Source organism: Berghia stephanieae, chromosome 4 (genome assembly GCF_034508935.2).
Source record: "Berghia stephanieae isolate SIO BIC M18660-M18661 chromosome 4, UCSD_Bste_1.3, whole genome shotgun sequence".
Classification (NCBI taxonomy): Eukaryota; Metazoa; Mollusca; class Gastropoda; order Nudibranchia; family Aeolidiidae; genus Berghia; species Berghia stephanieae.
The window spans coordinates 50,345,654-50,364,517 of record NC_088363.1 but is presented as its reverse complement, the minus strand read 5'-3'; the positions used below and the strand labels follow the sequence as shown (position 1 = coordinate 50,364,517).

Genomic DNA, 18,864 nt, shown 5'->3' with positions numbered 1-18,864 from the left:
TATCGTGGTTACTTATTCTGTTTATGTATATTATATATATATATATATATATATATATATATATATATATATATATATATATATATATATATATATATATATATAAAATATTATATAGATCAGAGGTACCAATTTACTTCTAATGCCCTCTCCTGATGATGTCTTTTTTTGGAGGAAAATTAAACATTCATAGAACTTAATTGACGTACACAATAATCAGTTAAAATGATATATGAACAACCACTAGTTGATGATGATGATGGTATGTATTTTAAAATTAGAGATTGCCTTGAGATTTAACAGTTTAAATTCCTGAGTTTTATCAGTTTGAAATTTAAAGCAAGTGCGAGTTTAATATAATGCCACTTTTGACACTTCTGAGTCATGAACTAAAATACTAAAAGGCATGGAAGTTTTAAGTAATGCATGTATCAAATTCAAGACCTTCATAAGACAGCTGGAAATACCATGCATGGAACGAGAATGGTCGGTTAACTGAGCCACATTTAAATACTTTTTACTTTTATAAAACATAATTTAATATCAAAGTTGGCACCTCTGAAATATAAAATCTCTAAACAATCATTTCGAGCTAAACTTATCAGCAACTAACGACCAATGTCTAATTATTATCACACACATTCAGAATACAACATTAGCATGCAACAAACGTGTCATTTCTTTTTTATTATTTTCTTTGTTTGTTTGTTTTTTGTTTTATTTATATTTTTAGCAGCTTTCGAGATACGTTTACGGACAACGGACGACAGCGATTCGAAGACAGATCTCTACTAGAACATTCATCTGATCAGTTTATTTATACACATAAGTGGGAATTGAAAAACATGAGTTAAAGGGAAGCGGGGGGGGGGGGGGGGGGAGGGGATGTACAGACATCTTTTTTTTTAAATTGAAAATTTGATTCAAATGTTTTGTGAACACGTGTAACACTTGCAATGAGTCTATATTTTATACGGCAAAAATAAAATACCAAAATCCATCTAAGTGGAGTCAGAGAACTGTGTATACTGGAGCCAAAATTCACATTTATGCAAATACAGGGGGGGAAATAAGAAGAAAAAAAACTATTAATCTTCTTTAATCTAAATATGTTTTATGTTTTTAAGGGTTTTACGGTGTTTGCAACACATTTAGGCTATATCAGCTCCAGTAAAAAGGAAGAAAATGGGATAGTACAAAGTTCTAGAATTACAATTAAAGCACCCGAACTGGGAACAAATAGGGATTCCAAGAGCATATCACCAATATACTTAGTTTGAGATCACCTACAAGTCTCATCCGAACACAAGCACAAAATCCAACAAAGAGGATTACACTCAAATGCTTACATTATACATTCAAAATAACAAATATAATAATACATAACAGAGAGATGATTTACAAGGAAAAAAATATCATCTCCCAAAACAATAACTATGCATTTGACTGTTTCCCTCCCAGCAGGGACTCCGACCAGGGCCAGGACAAAACAAGCAATCTCATTCTAAGACAAAGACAGAAAGCATGTTGGAAAACAGATATAAGGGGATAGAAGACACAGTATGTACCCCCCTACCCACTATGGGAGGTCAGGAACCCCATCCAGCTTAATCTAAATAGAAAACAAACCATGCCCGTAGAATGGAATAATAAATACTATACATAATGCATGCAGAAATAAGGGATATTGGAAATAAAATCTAGTAAAAAAAACTCTGGGAGTGTTCATCTTATTCATTCCTTCAATAAATGAAAAACATTCATAACGCAATTGTATCCATACTTGTTTCTGCGTTATCAGTGTGTACATACAATTGTAGGAAATGGCAGGGTATTCTCCGATATCAACTTCTCAACATTAGCAAAACAAATCATAATCCATTACAAAAAAAAATAAAATATATAAAATGTTTTTATTACTTGGCATCAATTAATTTTCAATTTCAAAAATAAAATCAATGGTTGATAAACATCCACAGCGGTAATCATACATTGGAATAAACAATGACTCATATACTTCCTAAAGAATTGAACCGGTTAAGTTTTTGTAAAAATTTGGGCAGTTTTTATACTGACAGCAACTCCATACTTTTTACAAGAAAGACATCATTGCATCTTAGCAATGAAAAGTAAAAAACAAAATTGAACAGAAATTTACAGAGCAAAAAAAGAATGCGGACCTGAAACAGAATTAGTATTTTCCTTTCGAAAAAAAAGAAAAGAAGAAAAAATAAAAATAAATTTTAACTTCAGTTGGGACAGGGAAGGTGAATGAGGGGAAATAACCCAGACCTACAACTATCTATAAATACTTATACTGCCATATTTCCACCCCAATGGAGAACCATTCCAATATGCCTTAGAATAGAAATATTGTGTTCTAAAAAGGAAAAGTGTCTATACCATAATATTTATTTGTCGGTAAAATAAGAATATTTCAATTAATTTCTCCGTGCTTTTAGTATAAGAATTCAAATTTGAAGGAAAATACAAAATTCACCGAATGGCAGGTCTGGCTGCATCTTGAAATTAAAAAGAAACATATTATGTAGGCCAATATTTTATACATTCTTAAGAGTAAAAAAATGTTAAATAAATGGATATGGAATCGTAACAGAGCTGGCACAACAGAAGATATCATCAAACTGATCTACCTTGTTTTGAAAAAATAATAAGGATTATGATCTCAATGATAAACACATTTATATTCTGTGATTTTATTGACTAAAATATTTTAAAATCTGGGATAGAACCATCACCTTCAAAATCATTTTATTAATTATAAAAATGGCATCAACAAAATGAATTCCACACACTTACGTGACACTCAAATTCTATAAACAAAGTCAATTATTTTGAGACTTTTTTTTCTTTTCCCTTATTCAAGACGTTAGATGGATTGTGCAATTTAACACATCCCTAGACTAATCTAAAGGTCAAGTAACCTGTCAGCAGACAGCTGAAATACACCTGGTGAGGGCATTAATTTTAATTATGATTTTAGATGGCATTTCGCAGAAGACAAACATAATTTTATCTATATCATACCCAGTCGAGAGAAACAAGACACTACTATCTGTGAACCAGGTTCAAACTATGCTATTTTTAGTAACACACTGTGACCACAGTATGCAGCAAATTTTAGAAGTTTACAGTCTACAATTTTGAATTTAAAGGATTTGCCATAAAATTAGCATTGAAGAGAGTAAATTATTTCTTTCCCTGTGAAAAATCCAATGTAATTTTTAACTTCCATCTGGTTGACAAGAAACATATCTGTCAAGTCAACATATCAGTTCTTGATTTTGGTGTCTTCTATTCACAAATGCTGTGAGCTGAATCCATGAGGAAACAGGTCTAAAAACAAAGTTTAATTTTACTCTTCGATAATAATCAGATGAATACTGATAGAAATTATGATGGGAAAGTTATTCAGTCTTGGCATTGAAAGGTTAACCATTTCCTCAGACTATTTCCCTTTCAGCAGCTCATTTGACTGTTATTAACAATCGGACTGCAAACAATAAAAAAAAAATAGAATTTTTACCAAAAACAAAAATTAAACACCGGTGTGGTAATCTCAATGTCTCAGATCATTTTACCCTTCACATTTTATGATATTTAAATTGAAAATCATTGATAAAACATATAAAATGAGAGATGAAAAAAAAGCAAAAAAACAAACATTGGCAGTTAATTTTTAACAATTATTATTTCTTATTAGTTTGTTTTATAAAATAAAAAAACCTCAAAAGTTATATCATTTAGTCTAATGGGAGAGAAAGTGACCTACATCATCTAAGCTTCTTTGCTCATTTGATTCTAATGTTTGACATAAAAGTTTGTAAAAAAGGGAAAAAAATAATTTCATGTGTTTCTAAATCTCTTCATAAATTAAGATTTTAAAGTCGAAAGTAAAGATCAATCTGATCCTTGTTATTCTACCAACAAAACCATTCACGTGGCTGAAAGATTTATTTAGAGAACTTATACTGCCAATTTAATTATTATGTTAAGTGGAAATGATGACTAAACTCTATATTATAAAATTTAAATGCTTTGGGTATTGGAATAAATTAATATTAAATTATCACAACCAAGCACAATCTAATATAACTGACTAAGCCATCCCAACTCATTTTCTAAACCAAACAAATGTAGAAACATAATACTACAATCTATTAATTCAAAAATAATCCAGAATTTCTCAAAGACTGGATATTATTGGTCCACTAAACCCCAGGTTGCAATTCGATTACAAATACCGTAACAGAAATGAAATCTTGAATTTTTAAAAATGGTATATTTTCTAAGTAATGAAAAACCTGAATGTAAAAAAAATGATCAGAACACGGGCAACTGGAAATGGAAAAATATGCCCATCCTCCAATCAAGTGCACTGCAAAATAAAACGGAAAAAAATTCAATCAAACAAATACTTCAAAAACACTTCTAAACCAACTGTTCATTATATAAGATCACAAACGGTTATAGAAATAACACTTTAATTAACCATAAATGGATTTGGTTTAAGCAATTTTTATTTCATCAATCTCCTCTATGGAACGTTTGATTAATAAGACATGGTTTCATATCAAAATTATCCCTCAACCCCTTATAACTGTTGAAGGACATCCCTCAGAGATTGCAATTAATGCAGGAGACTCACAAAAAAATGGCAGTTCAAAATTATGTCAGATCTATATGTGGAAAGACGAAAGAAACATTAAATATTATCAATCAGCGAATGCATTGATAGTGCTTTAAATATTACATCAGGCTTGTCAAGTTTTTCATTGAACAATTTATTAAACATGACACTTAGGTACAGTCATATATAAATCTGGACCTTGCAGGGTAAAGATGTTGTATTACTTGTTTGACAAACAATAATAAATATTTTAAAAAGAGAATTAATAATAAAATAATAATCTTAAAAATAAAATAGTAAACTAAAAAAGAAACTCTATTCTTTTCTGAGACAACTTGGATCAAACATTCGAGAGAATGAAAAAAGAAAAGAAATATAGAAAAACAATGTAAAGAAAAAAATAATTATGGTCGATGAGGATAGGTTGTTAAATTCAGTATCATCTTACTGAAAGTTATTTCACATAAATCAGGATAATTCTTCCAAAATATTCAACGGGCCAAAATGGATAGTGTGATGTGAAAGAAAAAAATCTTGAACAAAAAGAAAAAGGAAAAATTTATGTTCATCTTAATTATAAAGAAAAGAAAAGAAAATTGTATTACAGTGAATGAAAAATGAAGTAAATCTCTGCATAAAGTAACCAGATTTAATTTGGAAAAAATACACCAGCAATAAGTAATTCCTTAAAAAAATATTATTAAATCACTAAGACCTGACTAAAAAAACATCTGATTTATGTGCTGCGGCAGATTAAGTCATTTTCAAAACCAGGAATAATAGTCACAACTCCTAAAATTATATTGCAGAGGTTTCTAAAACTTAAACAAAAAACAAACAAAAAACGTTTTAATAAAAAAAATAAAAAATAATTATAAATAATTAAATAAATAAATAGGAAAATGGTGCATTATTTCCTTCCAACAGTTGACAAGCCTGGTCTGGTAACATTTATTCCTTCCCCTGTTTCCTTTTGGTCTGATCAGGAAACTGCTGGGTGACAGGAATGGTAGAGAGGAGCATGAAATGACGTTTGTAGGCCACAGAGTTGCGGAATTGGGTGTCGGTGCCATGGAGACGGTCCAAGATTCCAAGCACGCCATAATTCTGGTTGAATCTGATAAAGAAGGAAGGATATATAATTTTTCAAGATTATATCAATTAAATTTCATGCTCCCTGAGACATAATTCAAGAATTTTGATTTAAAATGTGAGCTTTTCTACGCCGCAAATTCACGAAATATCAAAGAGACATGCTGGCTTAAGGCACTATTACAAGAATGTTTCAACAGTGACAATGGTGTTAACAGTCAGGTACTTATTCTATATCTGAGTGTGGTGAGAAAATGTGAGTAAAAGAGTCTAATCCAAAGACTTAACTATGTGTCACCTACAATGACACTCAAATTCAGGCCTGACAGGTCACAAGGGAAGTGTCATAATGCTAGACTACAAAGCCAACAATTAAAGAAAAACGAAATTAGTAAGTTTTTATCTGACTTCCTCTTAAAATAAGACTATCAGTATGATACTGAGTATGCAATAACAAAACCATTAAACTCTCTTGTTAAACTGTTGATTGTCCATTCATGTCAGCATGAGAGAGTCATTCTGTTATACCGTTGATTGCCTCTCTTACAGACAGTTAAACTATCTTTATTTTTAAAATGTATATACAATACAACTTAACAACATTGGAAGTCAGCCCTAAGTAGAAAATAGAAAACAGAAGACTTCAAATCTTTCATTAGAGTTCTTGCACAAGAAGGAGAAAAATTATATCTAAAATTAATTGACCTTAACTTACAAAGAATCGTGCTAACTTACTTGAGGTGATGGAAGTCATGAGCCTCAGGAGATGGGAAGAAGGGGAAGTGATAACCACAATGGGATACGATGGTGCTGAGGATGGCAATGGCCCACCACATCCAGGCTGTGGCCAAATGGCCGCCCATGAGAAGAGGCCCGACAGCAGGGGGCAGGATATTTGAAAAGATGTGCTCCAGGGGATGGGCGTACAGTGCGACAAGACCAATAGAGGCTGTCCATTCGTGGTGACGCTTGTGGACATACTTGTAAATTTTTGGGTGGTGGAATAACCTGATAATCAATTGGTAAAAATAGAAATACAGAGACATTAACACACACACACACACACAAAAAGTAAATAATACAATAATATTCCCTTGATTCATCCCATTGGGGAATTTTGTCTTTAGGGTCTATTCCAAGTTAACCCAGGTATCAGCCGCAGTGCAGCGCCGCAAAATGGAGCTAGGGCAAAGTGACTTGCCACACAGCGCAGCGGGTATTTGAATTCGGTACCTTTACTTTTGGGTATGAAGTAAAGACTGTACCACTGAGCTATGCTGTCCCCTATAATATATAATAAAAAGATAACCATAATTTCAAATAAGCAACTGGGTTTTACTATATCACAGCTGAAAATTGATCACCAGGGTTTCATGAGAAAGCTAAAATTTGGCTTATTATTTTTGTTTTAACGTGTCATTCTAAGCCGAACCTATATACATAAAATTAATATAAATCTAATTGAGTAGACTGAGTTTTCTTTCTTTAACATCAAAAACCTTAAATTTCTTTGTTGTTCTGATTATTTTGATTTTAAACTCGATTTTCTTCATCTTTTTAATTTAAAAATAATAAAGATATTCCTACCCTAATACACAGCTATGACGAATTAGAAACATGAAAATGAGGAACGATGACCAAAAATGAGGAATCCTCTAAACATGTGTTGCAATGCAATTGTATGCTCCTGCGGCAATAGGTTTTTTTTGTTTTTGTTTTTTGAGGGGGGGGGGGGAGAATAAATTGTTGTTTTTTTTCTTCAGTATTATTACAATAATATTATGGCCAACCTCTGCAGTCCTCACCACAACCATTAGCAAACGTGCAGAATATTATCTTGCTTCTGCAGTATTGGGGATTAAGGACACGGAAACAGAATTGTTACACAAAATGTGGGTCAGTAGGCATATCTGCATAACACCAGATTGACATGGTAGATTACAAAATAAGCTTTATACACCTCAAAAGACATGATTCTCCAGAGGGACTGTGAAAATTTGATATATACACAACCTGGGATTATATGTGTGAACTCTTAATTAGCATGGTAAAAGCTAACTGCCTCTCAATACCAAATATTCTAACTAAATCAAAGTTTGGTATAAATCATATCATATAAAATTTAAGCATTCTTGTGTCCTGTACTCGTGTGTGAAATAGATGGTCTCAAACTAGATTATCTGACTTATTTCTGGTCTCTGCTTCAATTAGTCTCCCTTGTTTTTGTCTTTAGTGCTGAGACTGAAGGGCTAGAGCTCAGCTCGTCACTGGTTCTGATAAGTCTGTAGTGCTTTGAGGTACCGTTTCACTGTAGTCTAAATATTTCAACTATTCAATACCTCTTTTACCGGCACCAAGATGTACGAAAGGTGTAACAATTGCGGCAAAATCCCTAAAAACAAACAAAAACACGTATAGACAAAGCATCTAAATAACTGGGAAAAGGTCAATAAATTGATTTGTTATTTTTATATCATTAATATTAATAGGCAGCTTACCTGTGGGAATAGTAAAAGAAGAGCTCTTCAACCAGGACATAGATGGTGACTTCAAAAACAGCCCACTGAAAGGTCGGGAGGTCATCGGGTGAGATGGGGCAACCACGCCATTTGTAAGCAAAGTACACGCCAAAGGAGAAAGGGGTGCCAACCACAATTTGGTTGAATAGAACCTGCTTGATGGCCTTCATCAAATCATTCCTGGACAACTGGTAGGATTAACAAAATGCAGTATAAATAATGGGCAAACAACTATTATACTTATTTCAAGGACAACAATTTACAAATAAAAAAGTCCACCAATACAAATCACTTTATTAATAGTTATTATGTTAACTGCTGACATTTTATTGTGGTCGCTTGAAGATGGCTCTAAGTACAATCACACAATTTCATTGCCAAAAAATCTATTAATATTTCTTACTTTCTTAATGACAATGGGGTAAAGGAAATCATGTGCCAGTGTATAGCTTTAACAATAATTAAGTTAAAAGTAAAAGGCCCATTCAACATATTAGGTTATCAAACTGTTACTTTGAAGGCAGCATCTCAATCTTAAAGTTCATTTGTGATAAACCTATACGGAACAAGAGTTTTTACTTAAAAAAACATAGTGAAGACACCAGGATTTGAATCCATAACCTTCTGGTCATAAGGAGATGGACTAATCAGTGCACCAACAATTTTTGCCTGGGTAAGTTGTCAATAATATCAGAATGTTGCAAAATCAAAAGCGTTCAAATGGCAAAACTGATGAATGCGAGAGCAATCTAAATACTAAATCAGACTTTTTTTTCCTTCAATACTTTCAAAGAATTTCATATTTTAACAATTTTCTACTTTAGAAATCCTACCGGTGCATTTTTATCTGGCTGTATTTTGTACTTGAGCAGAAAGGATGGCCATTGTGTCAAATCCAGGATAATCAAGAAAAGGTTGCCAAGCCAGAACACGGAAAAGGTAAGAAGGAAAGAGCCTGAAAAAAAAGAAAAGAAAAGAAAAAAATTGTTATAAATTACAAACATAATAAAGTGGCATTGTATCATCAACAAAAAATAGTCAGACATACCAAGAGAAAAAAAAATAATCTTCTTCTGAATGTGGAAGGGTGGAGGGTGAGAGTTACACTTGGAAAATTTAACCAAAACTAAAAAACTAAATTAAAAAAAGAATAATAATCAAATAAATAAAAGTAAGTAACAAAAATTAGTTGGGACCATAATTCTATTGAAAGTCTTTCTTGTGAAATTTTATGGATATATGCAATAAACATTTCATGACTCTCAGTTAGGTCATTATTACCTTTGTAACCATCACTAAACCATAAAGGAATAAAATCTAGAAAAGAAGAGGGGTTCCAATCCAAGATGAGAGAGAAGGAGGTTGTATTGGTTCTTTTACAAAAACAAATCTATATTTTCTTTGGAACTAAATAATTTTTTTCTGCTTTAAATGCCAAATTATGTTGCTTACCAAAAACCAAGCCTTTTGGAGATCACTACCACACTGAAAACCTAATATCTGCATGATCCACTTACCAATGATGGAGATGGCAAATTCATTTCCACCGAAAAAGTTATAAAGATTGGCCCATTGGAGCTGCCAAAAATCGCCAGAGGCGCCCCAGAACTGTTGCATATGCCTGTGAAATATAGAAATATAAATGACGAGTTAATGCAAGTAAGATATCTTTCTTTTTTTCCTCCTCCTACCAACGGTTGATGCCCATAAATAAATATTCTCATCCCTCATCAAATAAACATTCAACATCAAATATTGTATCATAGATATAAAGTAGCTCAATTCAGACGCATACTCCACAAGAAGTTTGTAAAATAAAGGAACTGACGAGCGGACATAATTTCAAATCTGGCAATATTTAGCTGAAATGTAAATGAATTGTTTAATTTTTTTTTTTTAATATTTATTTTTAACTTTCAAAATAAAATGGCAGGTCATAGGACCAAATAATAAAAAAAAGTGCCAATAAAAAGGAAGAAAATGGGATAGTCAAAAGTTCTAGAAATACAATAAAAGCACCTAAGAAAAAAATAAGACAAAGAGGAATTGGTTCAAATAGGGAACAGATGTAGATTCTAAGAGCACACAATCAGTGTACTTAATTTGAGATCACAAATGTCTCATCCTGGCACAAGCACATGTCCCCACTAAGAGGAATACACTAAAATGTTTACAAATCATATATATGTAGAACGAAAAAATAATGCACTGAATAACAGAGATAATTAGCAAGACAAACAATATCATCTCCTAAAACTCTAAATACACATTTGACTGTTTCCCTCCCAACCAGGGCCAGGACAAAACCATGTAATCTCATTCCAAGACAAAGACAGTAAGCATGTTGGAAAACAGATATAGGGGTACAGAAGATACCGTAAGTACCTCCCTGCCCACTATGGGAGGTCAAGAACCCCACCCAGATCAACGGTTTCATCCAAAAAGTTAACTTTATCTGAGTAGATAAAGCTGCAGTGATTTAGTATGTCACATTCAAATAAAAAGCACATTCTTCATTACTAATTAATTCTAGAATTAAAAATAATAATAACAATTTGATGACACATTGTGTAATTTAGAAAAATACTTCTGACATATCATTCGTCAAACCAGGTGAGGCAATTAAGTTCTGTGGCTGTGATTGATGAGTCGGTTTGACAGCTTGTAAACATTATTTCATTACTGAAACTAGACTTTAATTAATGTGATGCATAGGTCCCATATCATATATACAAAATTTAAGGATAAAAAAAAAACAAGAAAGAGAAAGAAAAAAAAAGTATAATAAATAATAAAATAAAATCAAAATTCTGAGAGAGAGAAGAAAAAACTGTACCATATTATTTGGCCTATCTGTCCGTCAGTTCATCTGCCAGCCAATCAATTATAATATAAATTCTTCCCTAATCCCTAATTATCTATAAATCAAAACATAAACCACACCGGTATCAATGTAAAACAGTTTCCCTTCCCCAGGCTTAAGGAAACAGAAACTGAAACTCCAACAAACACATTGACTTCATATTATTTAATCACACAAATAACATAGTGGATGTTCCACTTTAAAAAGAACACACACACACAGACACATAAAAGACAACTCAAAACCATTTTAGTCGATGCACAAAGGAAAGAATTTGATCTACATCTAACTTAAACTGCTTGCATGAGACTTCTTTGATTGAATTTTATAAGGTGTGAAATTCAAAACGAGGATAACATCCAAAAAGATGGTTTTTATTTCAAATTATATGGTACACCAGGGTAAATGATATTTTAAGTACATGGACCACAGATTAAATTCGTCAATAAGTGCTTTTGTTTTTACAAAAAATCCTATAACTAAAATGAGAATTTCGGCAGTGAAAATTTATTTTCATTATGAAGTGAACGTTGAGGGGGAAAATATCAAACCCAATTGAAAAGTAAATTATTCTCATTGGCATTGAAATATCCTTAATTACATGCATTTTGTACTGCTTACTAATATGAAACTGACTTGGATACTCACCATACTAATGAGTTTCTGACGGCAAGGAAGATGAGCAGCCCTGACCCAACAATGAAGAGGGTTTGTTTGAGGGAGTCAAACAGTTGTGTCAGCCGCACAACTAACATGATGAAACTTTTTTATTCTCTCTCTCTTTCTCTCCTTACTTCTGAGGTAGATCTGAAATTCATAAAATAAAATTAAATACCATACAGAGACATAGAGCAGTTCAACCCATGCTTTGTGATCAACAAATCAGCATGCACTGCCATTGTAAGAGTAAAAGCCACTAGTTCCACTACTTATGGTATGTATGGGTATATGTGACGTGACTAGGTGTACCCAAGGTCGGTTTTAATTTTCAGGGGTGAGAATGACTGGTCACAAAAAAGGAGGAAATTTTTCATCGTGAAGATCATGACCCATTCATGCGACCATAACCTATAAATTTGAATTTCACTAAAATTTACTGAGATGCGATCCAAAATTTGTCTTGCAGCAATTTCTGACACAACTCAGTGGAATTTCAAAAGTTGAAAGTGTAATTACAACATTTGGTGGTTGTAGGAATAACAGTGGTAGGGATGATGAGGTAGTGATTGTAGTAGTAGTATGGATGATTGTGTGGTGGTGGTTTTAGTAGCTGTGGTAGGAATGATGATGTGGTGGTAATTGTAGTAGTAGTGGTAGGGATGATGTTGTGGTTGTAGTAGTGGTGGTTGTAAGGATGGCGGTTGTAGTTGTAGTAGTGGTAGGGATGATGATGAGGTGGTGGTTGTAGTAGTGGTTGTAGGATTGATGGTGTGGTGGTGGTTGTAGTAGTAGAGATGGTAGGGATGATGGTGTGGTGGTGGTTGTAGTAGTAGTGGTGGTAGGGATGATGGTGTGATGGTGGTGGTAATAGTAGTGGTGGTAGGGATGATTATGTGGTGGTGGTTGAAGTAGTGGTAGTAGGGTTGATGATGTGGTGGTGGTGGTAATAGTACTGGTGGTAGGGATGATGATGTGGTGGCGGTTGAAGTAGTGGAAGTAGGGTTGATGATGTGGTGGTGGTTGTAGTAGTAGTTGTGGTAGGAATGATGATGTGGTGGAAGTTGTGGTAGTTGTGGTAGGAATGATGATGTGTGGGGTAGTTGTGGTAGTGGTGGTGGGATGATATGTGGTGATGATTGTAGTAGTAGTGGTGTGGGTGATATGATGGTGGTTGTAGTAGTGGTAGTAGGGTGATGATGTGGTGTAGTTGTGTAGTATGTGGTAGGATGAGTGGTATTTGTAGTGTAGTGTGTAGATGTTGATGTAGTGGTTTTGGTGAGTGTTTTTTTATTCAGTGATGATAATACCTCGGTCTATCGATGAAACACAAGCAAAGAAACCTAGTAGTTATTCAGCTTATAAATACAACCCAAGAATCTCTCAAATTTAAAGCCATAGTCCAAAGGTAAAAAGAAAAAAGATTAAACTAAGCCAATCGCCATTGCTTTGTTCTAATATATCATCTCTATATACCAGATGATTTCATGGATAGTTGCGAAAGAAAGAGAGAGAGATAGGGGGGGGGGGGGGGGAGGGGGGAGAGGAGGAGAGACTACTTTACCAGAATAACTTATGTATTGACCTTTTGAATTCTATATCAAAAAAAAAATAATAAAGAAGAAAAGAGAAATAGAGAGAAAGGCAAAGGGGAAAAAAATCTGCCCTTCCCCTTTCAATTAAATGAAATGACTCTAATCAACACACACACACACACACACACAGAGAAGAGAGAGAGAGAGAGAGAGAGAGAGAGGGAGAGAGAGAGAGAGAGAGAGAGAGAGAGAGAGAGAGAGAGAGAGAGAGAGAGAGAGATTAAAAAGACAATAGGTACCTACAACAGGGGAAAAAAATCCAGACCCATTTGTCCATCTACTTTCCCTTCCACCATCAACTAACTAATCAAAGAACACTACTGGTCTTCTGTGTCAATTGTGACATCTGGTGCCGTACTGTCTGGCTCAACGTCATAAAAACGGGACCATCACCAAATTTCACGAGACTGAGCACAGGTGTCAAAATATGACATAAGACATAATGGTGATTTTGTGGTTTTGAGGAAAATGTTTTACACGGCAAATTTGAAAAAGGAGGAAATGTGATGGGATGGGCGGAGATAAACTACCATTTAGGCGGAAATTCGCCTTTAGGCGGAAGATTCTCAGCCCTGAATTTTCCCTGCAATACATGTTTGTTTGTTGTTTTTTTTTTTTTGTTTTTTTTTCCATGATCTGATATTTGGTTGATGAAGCCCAACACAAATTAGAAATCCTTTAGTTTTGGAACAATATTGGTATCATTTCCAGCTGTTGGTTCCGTAGGAACACAGAAAAAAGGAAATCAATTATGGAATTGCACCAGGCTTACTACCTGTTGTGAAGAGCATTGTATTTTTCTTATTCTTAATGTTGGAAAAACAAATGAGCTGATTCTTGATTTAAGGACAAAAAAAAAAAAAATCATGTCTATCCACTGCTACTACACATTTAAAATGAAAAAGTAGAGCAAGTAGATTAATAGAAATAACTCAATTCAATCAATAAGGTAATATATAAGAATAGCAAAACCATACTTTCCAATTAAACACTAGAAAAATAAGAACAAAAACTAAGCATGCCTCCCGTGTAAATATTAGAAAAAATATTAACAAATATTAAACAAACTTCTCGAAAGTTCCTTAGCAAACTTTATTTTTTCTTCACCAATAATACAATCAATCAATATCAGCATAATTTGCTTCAATTTGACAATATATGGCCCAGAGATACAAGAATGGTTTAAATAATAAAACATTAATGGATATCAATGAGGAAAGCAAACAGATAGATCAACCTCACAATCTTTCATTTAAAAAAATATATATATAAATATAAAATACATAATAAATGCTCTCATAAGATAAGAAAGATGAACAAAATTTTGTTTTAAGCTAAAAATCCCTTGAGTTGAGAGACCAGGTTTCAAAATTGGTATTAGTGAGTGGTATCTCTATACTAACAAAATGAGCTGCTGATATATCTGAGAATAAAAAATAAATATTTATTCCCCGACACAATATACTTTTTAAAAAAATAAATAAATAAAAGACCAGCTCGTTTGACATGTCTAGAAGTACACTCTCATTAAAATATGAAGTCCTTGGAATTTAGAATAAATTATAGAGTTTTTATCTTGTTGAAATGTTGTAATGACACAGAGGCAAAATTGGTATGATCATCCATCAATCAAATCATAACCATAAAAATAACCAACATGTTGAATATAAAAGATAAATGACTTGATATTTTACTTGTACTACAGTATCATATGATAATGATGCAACTACTGTGCGGTTGTTTACAAACTGTGTTACATAAAAATGGAGATTTATCGCAAGTCTTATGGCGTAGTAAAGCAGCTTGGCCCCTGACCAATTATTGAGATTAAATCAATAATCTGTGACGCACGAATGAGGAACCCAGCTAGAAATGTATGGTTGATAATAAACGCTAGGAGGATAAGTTAATCCAACCGTGAAAAAAATGCAAAAATCAATATATAAACAAAGTAATAAAGCCATCGTCTGTCACTGTCAATAACAAGTCACCAACACTAACACACCAACAGTAGTACAGTTTGTCATTCATAACCCTCCACAGTTAGTTTATAGTGTCTCTCGTCCTTTCTTCTACTTCTCTATTAACAATTCTAACAAACAATTATTTTAAGTTTACATGAGAACATGGATTGACTTGACTAAGAAGAAGACCTACGAAGAACTAGAACATTATAAAAAAAGCCCCCCCCCCCCCCCCCCCCCCTATCTAGAACCAGAATACTGTTACCAAGTTACTGGGGATGTAGAATGTTGTAGGCTGTAGGTAGGAGCTTTCGGAAGGCTTCTCGATTGGGATTCTAGTCTAACATTATAATTGACATCCTATCAGATATCCATATTAGGTCAGGGTACTAGGTAAACTTTCAGATAATGTAAAAAGTGACAAATTCAAATCCAATAAGATAAAAAACGACTGACACTAACTGTGCAGGTTGAATAAATTGTCCGTGGACTTTGACCCCATGGTCATGATTGGGGGAGTATTACGTGCGCCTCGGTATTACGACATGGATCTTTGTCTCATTTCAATACTAACTTTGCTTTATGACGTTATCCATGTACCAAAATAAAAACTCATGAAAAGGTTTTTAAGTTATTACCTTCAAAGAATAATGGTACTTGTGTAGTGCTTGCTCAGCGACGTAGTTGACTGACCATACACCCCAAACTGTTTAGTTTACACTCACTGACAACTGACTACTGACTACTGACGGGTTGGTGTTTCCGTATAATGTGTTCCTTCCGGTCTTCTGTCTCTCGATTGGTCGGTTTGGTCGAGTGAAAAAAAACAACAAAAGAACCCCCCCCCCCCCCCCCCCCCCTCTCTCTCTCTCTCTCTCTCTCTCTGCGTGAATGTGTGTGTGTGTGTGTGTGTGTGTGTGTGTGTGTGTGTGTATGTGTTAAATAGATAGTATGCGCCTGGCTAAAAATCTCACAACATTGTCATCCGGAAGTATAAAGGACCAACACACATGACTATGTGTAACCTTGAGCGTTTATAGTCTGGTTAATACAGTTTAGTGAAAATTACTTATAAACGCGGATGGCAAAAACAAAGCAATAACAAAGATCTGAGTGACGTCAACTTCATACTATCTATATTGTTGCTTCTTGAAGCTCGCAGGAAAAAATAATGATAAGTATTGAAATGTATTGGAGAGAAAAATAAAGTGAGTAGATGTGATTCATATATAAGGGAACAACACAAAAATGTAAGCTTCACGCCAAAGCTAGCCTCCAAAAGAGAGGGGGGAAAAAAGAAGAAAAAAAAACGGCAGGGGGAGCTAAATAGTCTCAATCCTGTTCCAGTTCCAGAACAAGAATATGGAAAGAATTAATGATAAAAGGGCGATGGGGAAGACAGCAAGGTAAAGGGCCAACTTTCCTCTACCCTAAGGGGGATTCCACCCACATAACTCCAGGACGAGGACAAAATCTCACAGCAAAACCTATTGGAATTAATTATCCCCCTATTAGTATTAGAAGACATTACTGTTATATTTCTCGAATACAATTTGAAGTGGCTGTCCATGAATTCGAGAACAGAATGCAAAGATGCAACAAGTGACCTAAAATGAAAGCAACAAAATGAGGGAAAAGATGAAACAAATCGGTTGAATGTAGCTTGATTTCATTCCAATATTTATTAAACGATCTTCTTTCAAAAGGCAAGACAAAATGAGCATATGTATATACAAACTGTAGGCCCTAGGGGTCTCAACTCAAAACTTTAAAACCACTGAAAGTGTTCCCAATAAACATCCGAAAACCAAAATACAAAAAATGCATACGAACGTATCAAATTCATAATTAATCAGTATTATTATATCACAGTGTAAAGCACTTTGAGCACGTTTAGTGGATATTGCTCTAGATAAAAGCTGTGCGGCTATGTGGTCTTGTGGTATGACACTCGCTTTCGGATCGGAAGGTCCTGGGTTCGAGCCTCGCGCTCGGCGCATAGTTGAGTCCTTGGAAAAGGCTCTTTACTCACTTTCTCTCACCGTACTCAGGTGTAAAATGAGTACCTGGCCGTCAACAGCGTTGTTCTTGTCCGAAAAATTGTATTATCGCCTAACAGGCGGCATGTCCCGTCCTATATGTTAAATGTTGCTGTTGACCAGGGACCCCTTGTAAAGCGCTTTGAGCACATTTAGTGGATATTGCGCTATATAAAGCTCAAAGCTCAATTATTATATCACGGTGAACAAAATATCCTTTCTTTAAAAAATATAGCCTTGTGGAGAACATTGTGCTTATTTGAGTCAATAAAAAAATTGATACGGCGCACAACTCTACTGAAAGATTTGAAAAATAGAAATGTATTTTTTACAGATAGATAAACAGATAACTTGATTTCCTTTTATAATTTAAATTCAGTTTGAAAGTTCGTTAAGTCAAACAGATATCATAAAAAATTTACCGAAGACACTAACAACTCTATCTGTCCAGTAGAGTCCTTACTTCCGTTGTGTTGATTTAGCGGTGATCAGTGTTGTTATGTAGTAGTGTGTTCTCATTGCGTGTATGTTTATGTGTGTGCGTGTGTGTGTATGTGTGTGTGTGTGTGGTGTATACGTGTGTGTGTGTGTGTGTGTGTGTTTTGGAATGTGGTTGCGTGGAAGAAAGAAAAAAAGGGGGGGGGGGGGGGGGGGGGGGGGGGGTGTCCATCAAGTAGAGAAATTCCTGAGCAAGGGGGGAGGGGGGGAGGGGAGGGGTGTGTGTTTGCTAGGAACTGTCAGATTGGCATTTTTCAGCAAATCGTGGCATTCATAGTGATATAATTCACTTGATCACATGACGGTATTCGGATTTACAGAACTTTTTAAACAAGTTTCACCGATTAACAACATCAACTAATATTACTGCTGATATTACTGTCGTTTTTTATGCCATCGATGTGATTATTATTGTCCTGGGAAATATTTAGTTAACATTTTGCAAACTGTCAATTGGTTCTGTCTAGCTTCTAGCCCGAACAAACCAAAAGTAGACAGATTCGGGGACTTGATATTTTTCCCGTCCATTCCGATTTTCATTTGACCTCACATAAGTAAAGGGGAGACATTCCGAAAGCTCCTACATCCCCAGTATTCATTCAATTTGTATTTTCACCGTTGATCTTTTGTCAGGCGTTTATTTATTCAATTTGTCATCATATAAAAGCGTTTTAAAAGCTCTAGAACAAACCTTGATAGATTTGTGAAAGTTTAAAATGTCCTAATTTGACCATTGTTTTGATTCTCGGCCGCCATTTTAATTTGTGAAGTATTGAAGGTAGTGCAAAGCACTCCCAAGTAAAGCGTGGTGCGACTTATTGATATTGATATCTCCTGACTGATAAACTAAAATCATGCCGAATAAAGCATGGCAGCGACGACAAGCACATCGATTAAAATGTGCATCTAATCGTAATCAAGCTAATCAAGAAAATGATTCTGGCAATATCGAATGAAAATAGTTCTTTCCCCGCGAAATCGCGGGC

The 18,864-nt window shown here is 34.3% G+C and overlaps 1 protein-coding gene across 2 annotated transcripts; it reads right to left on the bottom strand.

Moving 5' to 3' along the window:
* Positions 1–598: 598 nt before the first annotated feature.
* Positions 599–16,114, bottom strand: LOC144970761 (fatty acid hydroxylase domain-containing protein 2-like). Of its 2 annotated transcripts, none has more exons than XM_078910755.1 (7): positions 15,980–16,114; positions 11,774–11,932; positions 9,780–9,883; positions 9,096–9,217; positions 8,242–8,450; positions 6,479–6,751; positions 599–5,768 (listed from the first exon to the last, which is right to left on the bottom strand). In XM_078910755.1, the coding sequence occupies exons 2-7, from the start codon at positions 11,878–11,880 to the stop codon at positions 5,603–5,605; spliced, it is 981 nt and encodes a 326-aa protein (XP_078766881.1). In that variant the 5' UTR covers positions 11,881–11,932; positions 15,980–16,114; the 3' UTR covers positions 599–5,602. The 2 variants fall into 2 exon arrangements, with proteins under 2 accessions (XP_078766881.1, XP_078766882.1); XM_078910756.1 differs by lacking the exon at positions 15,980–16,114 and adding an exon at positions 15,072–15,134.
* Between the last annotated feature and the right edge of the window lie 2,750 nt (positions 16,115–18,864).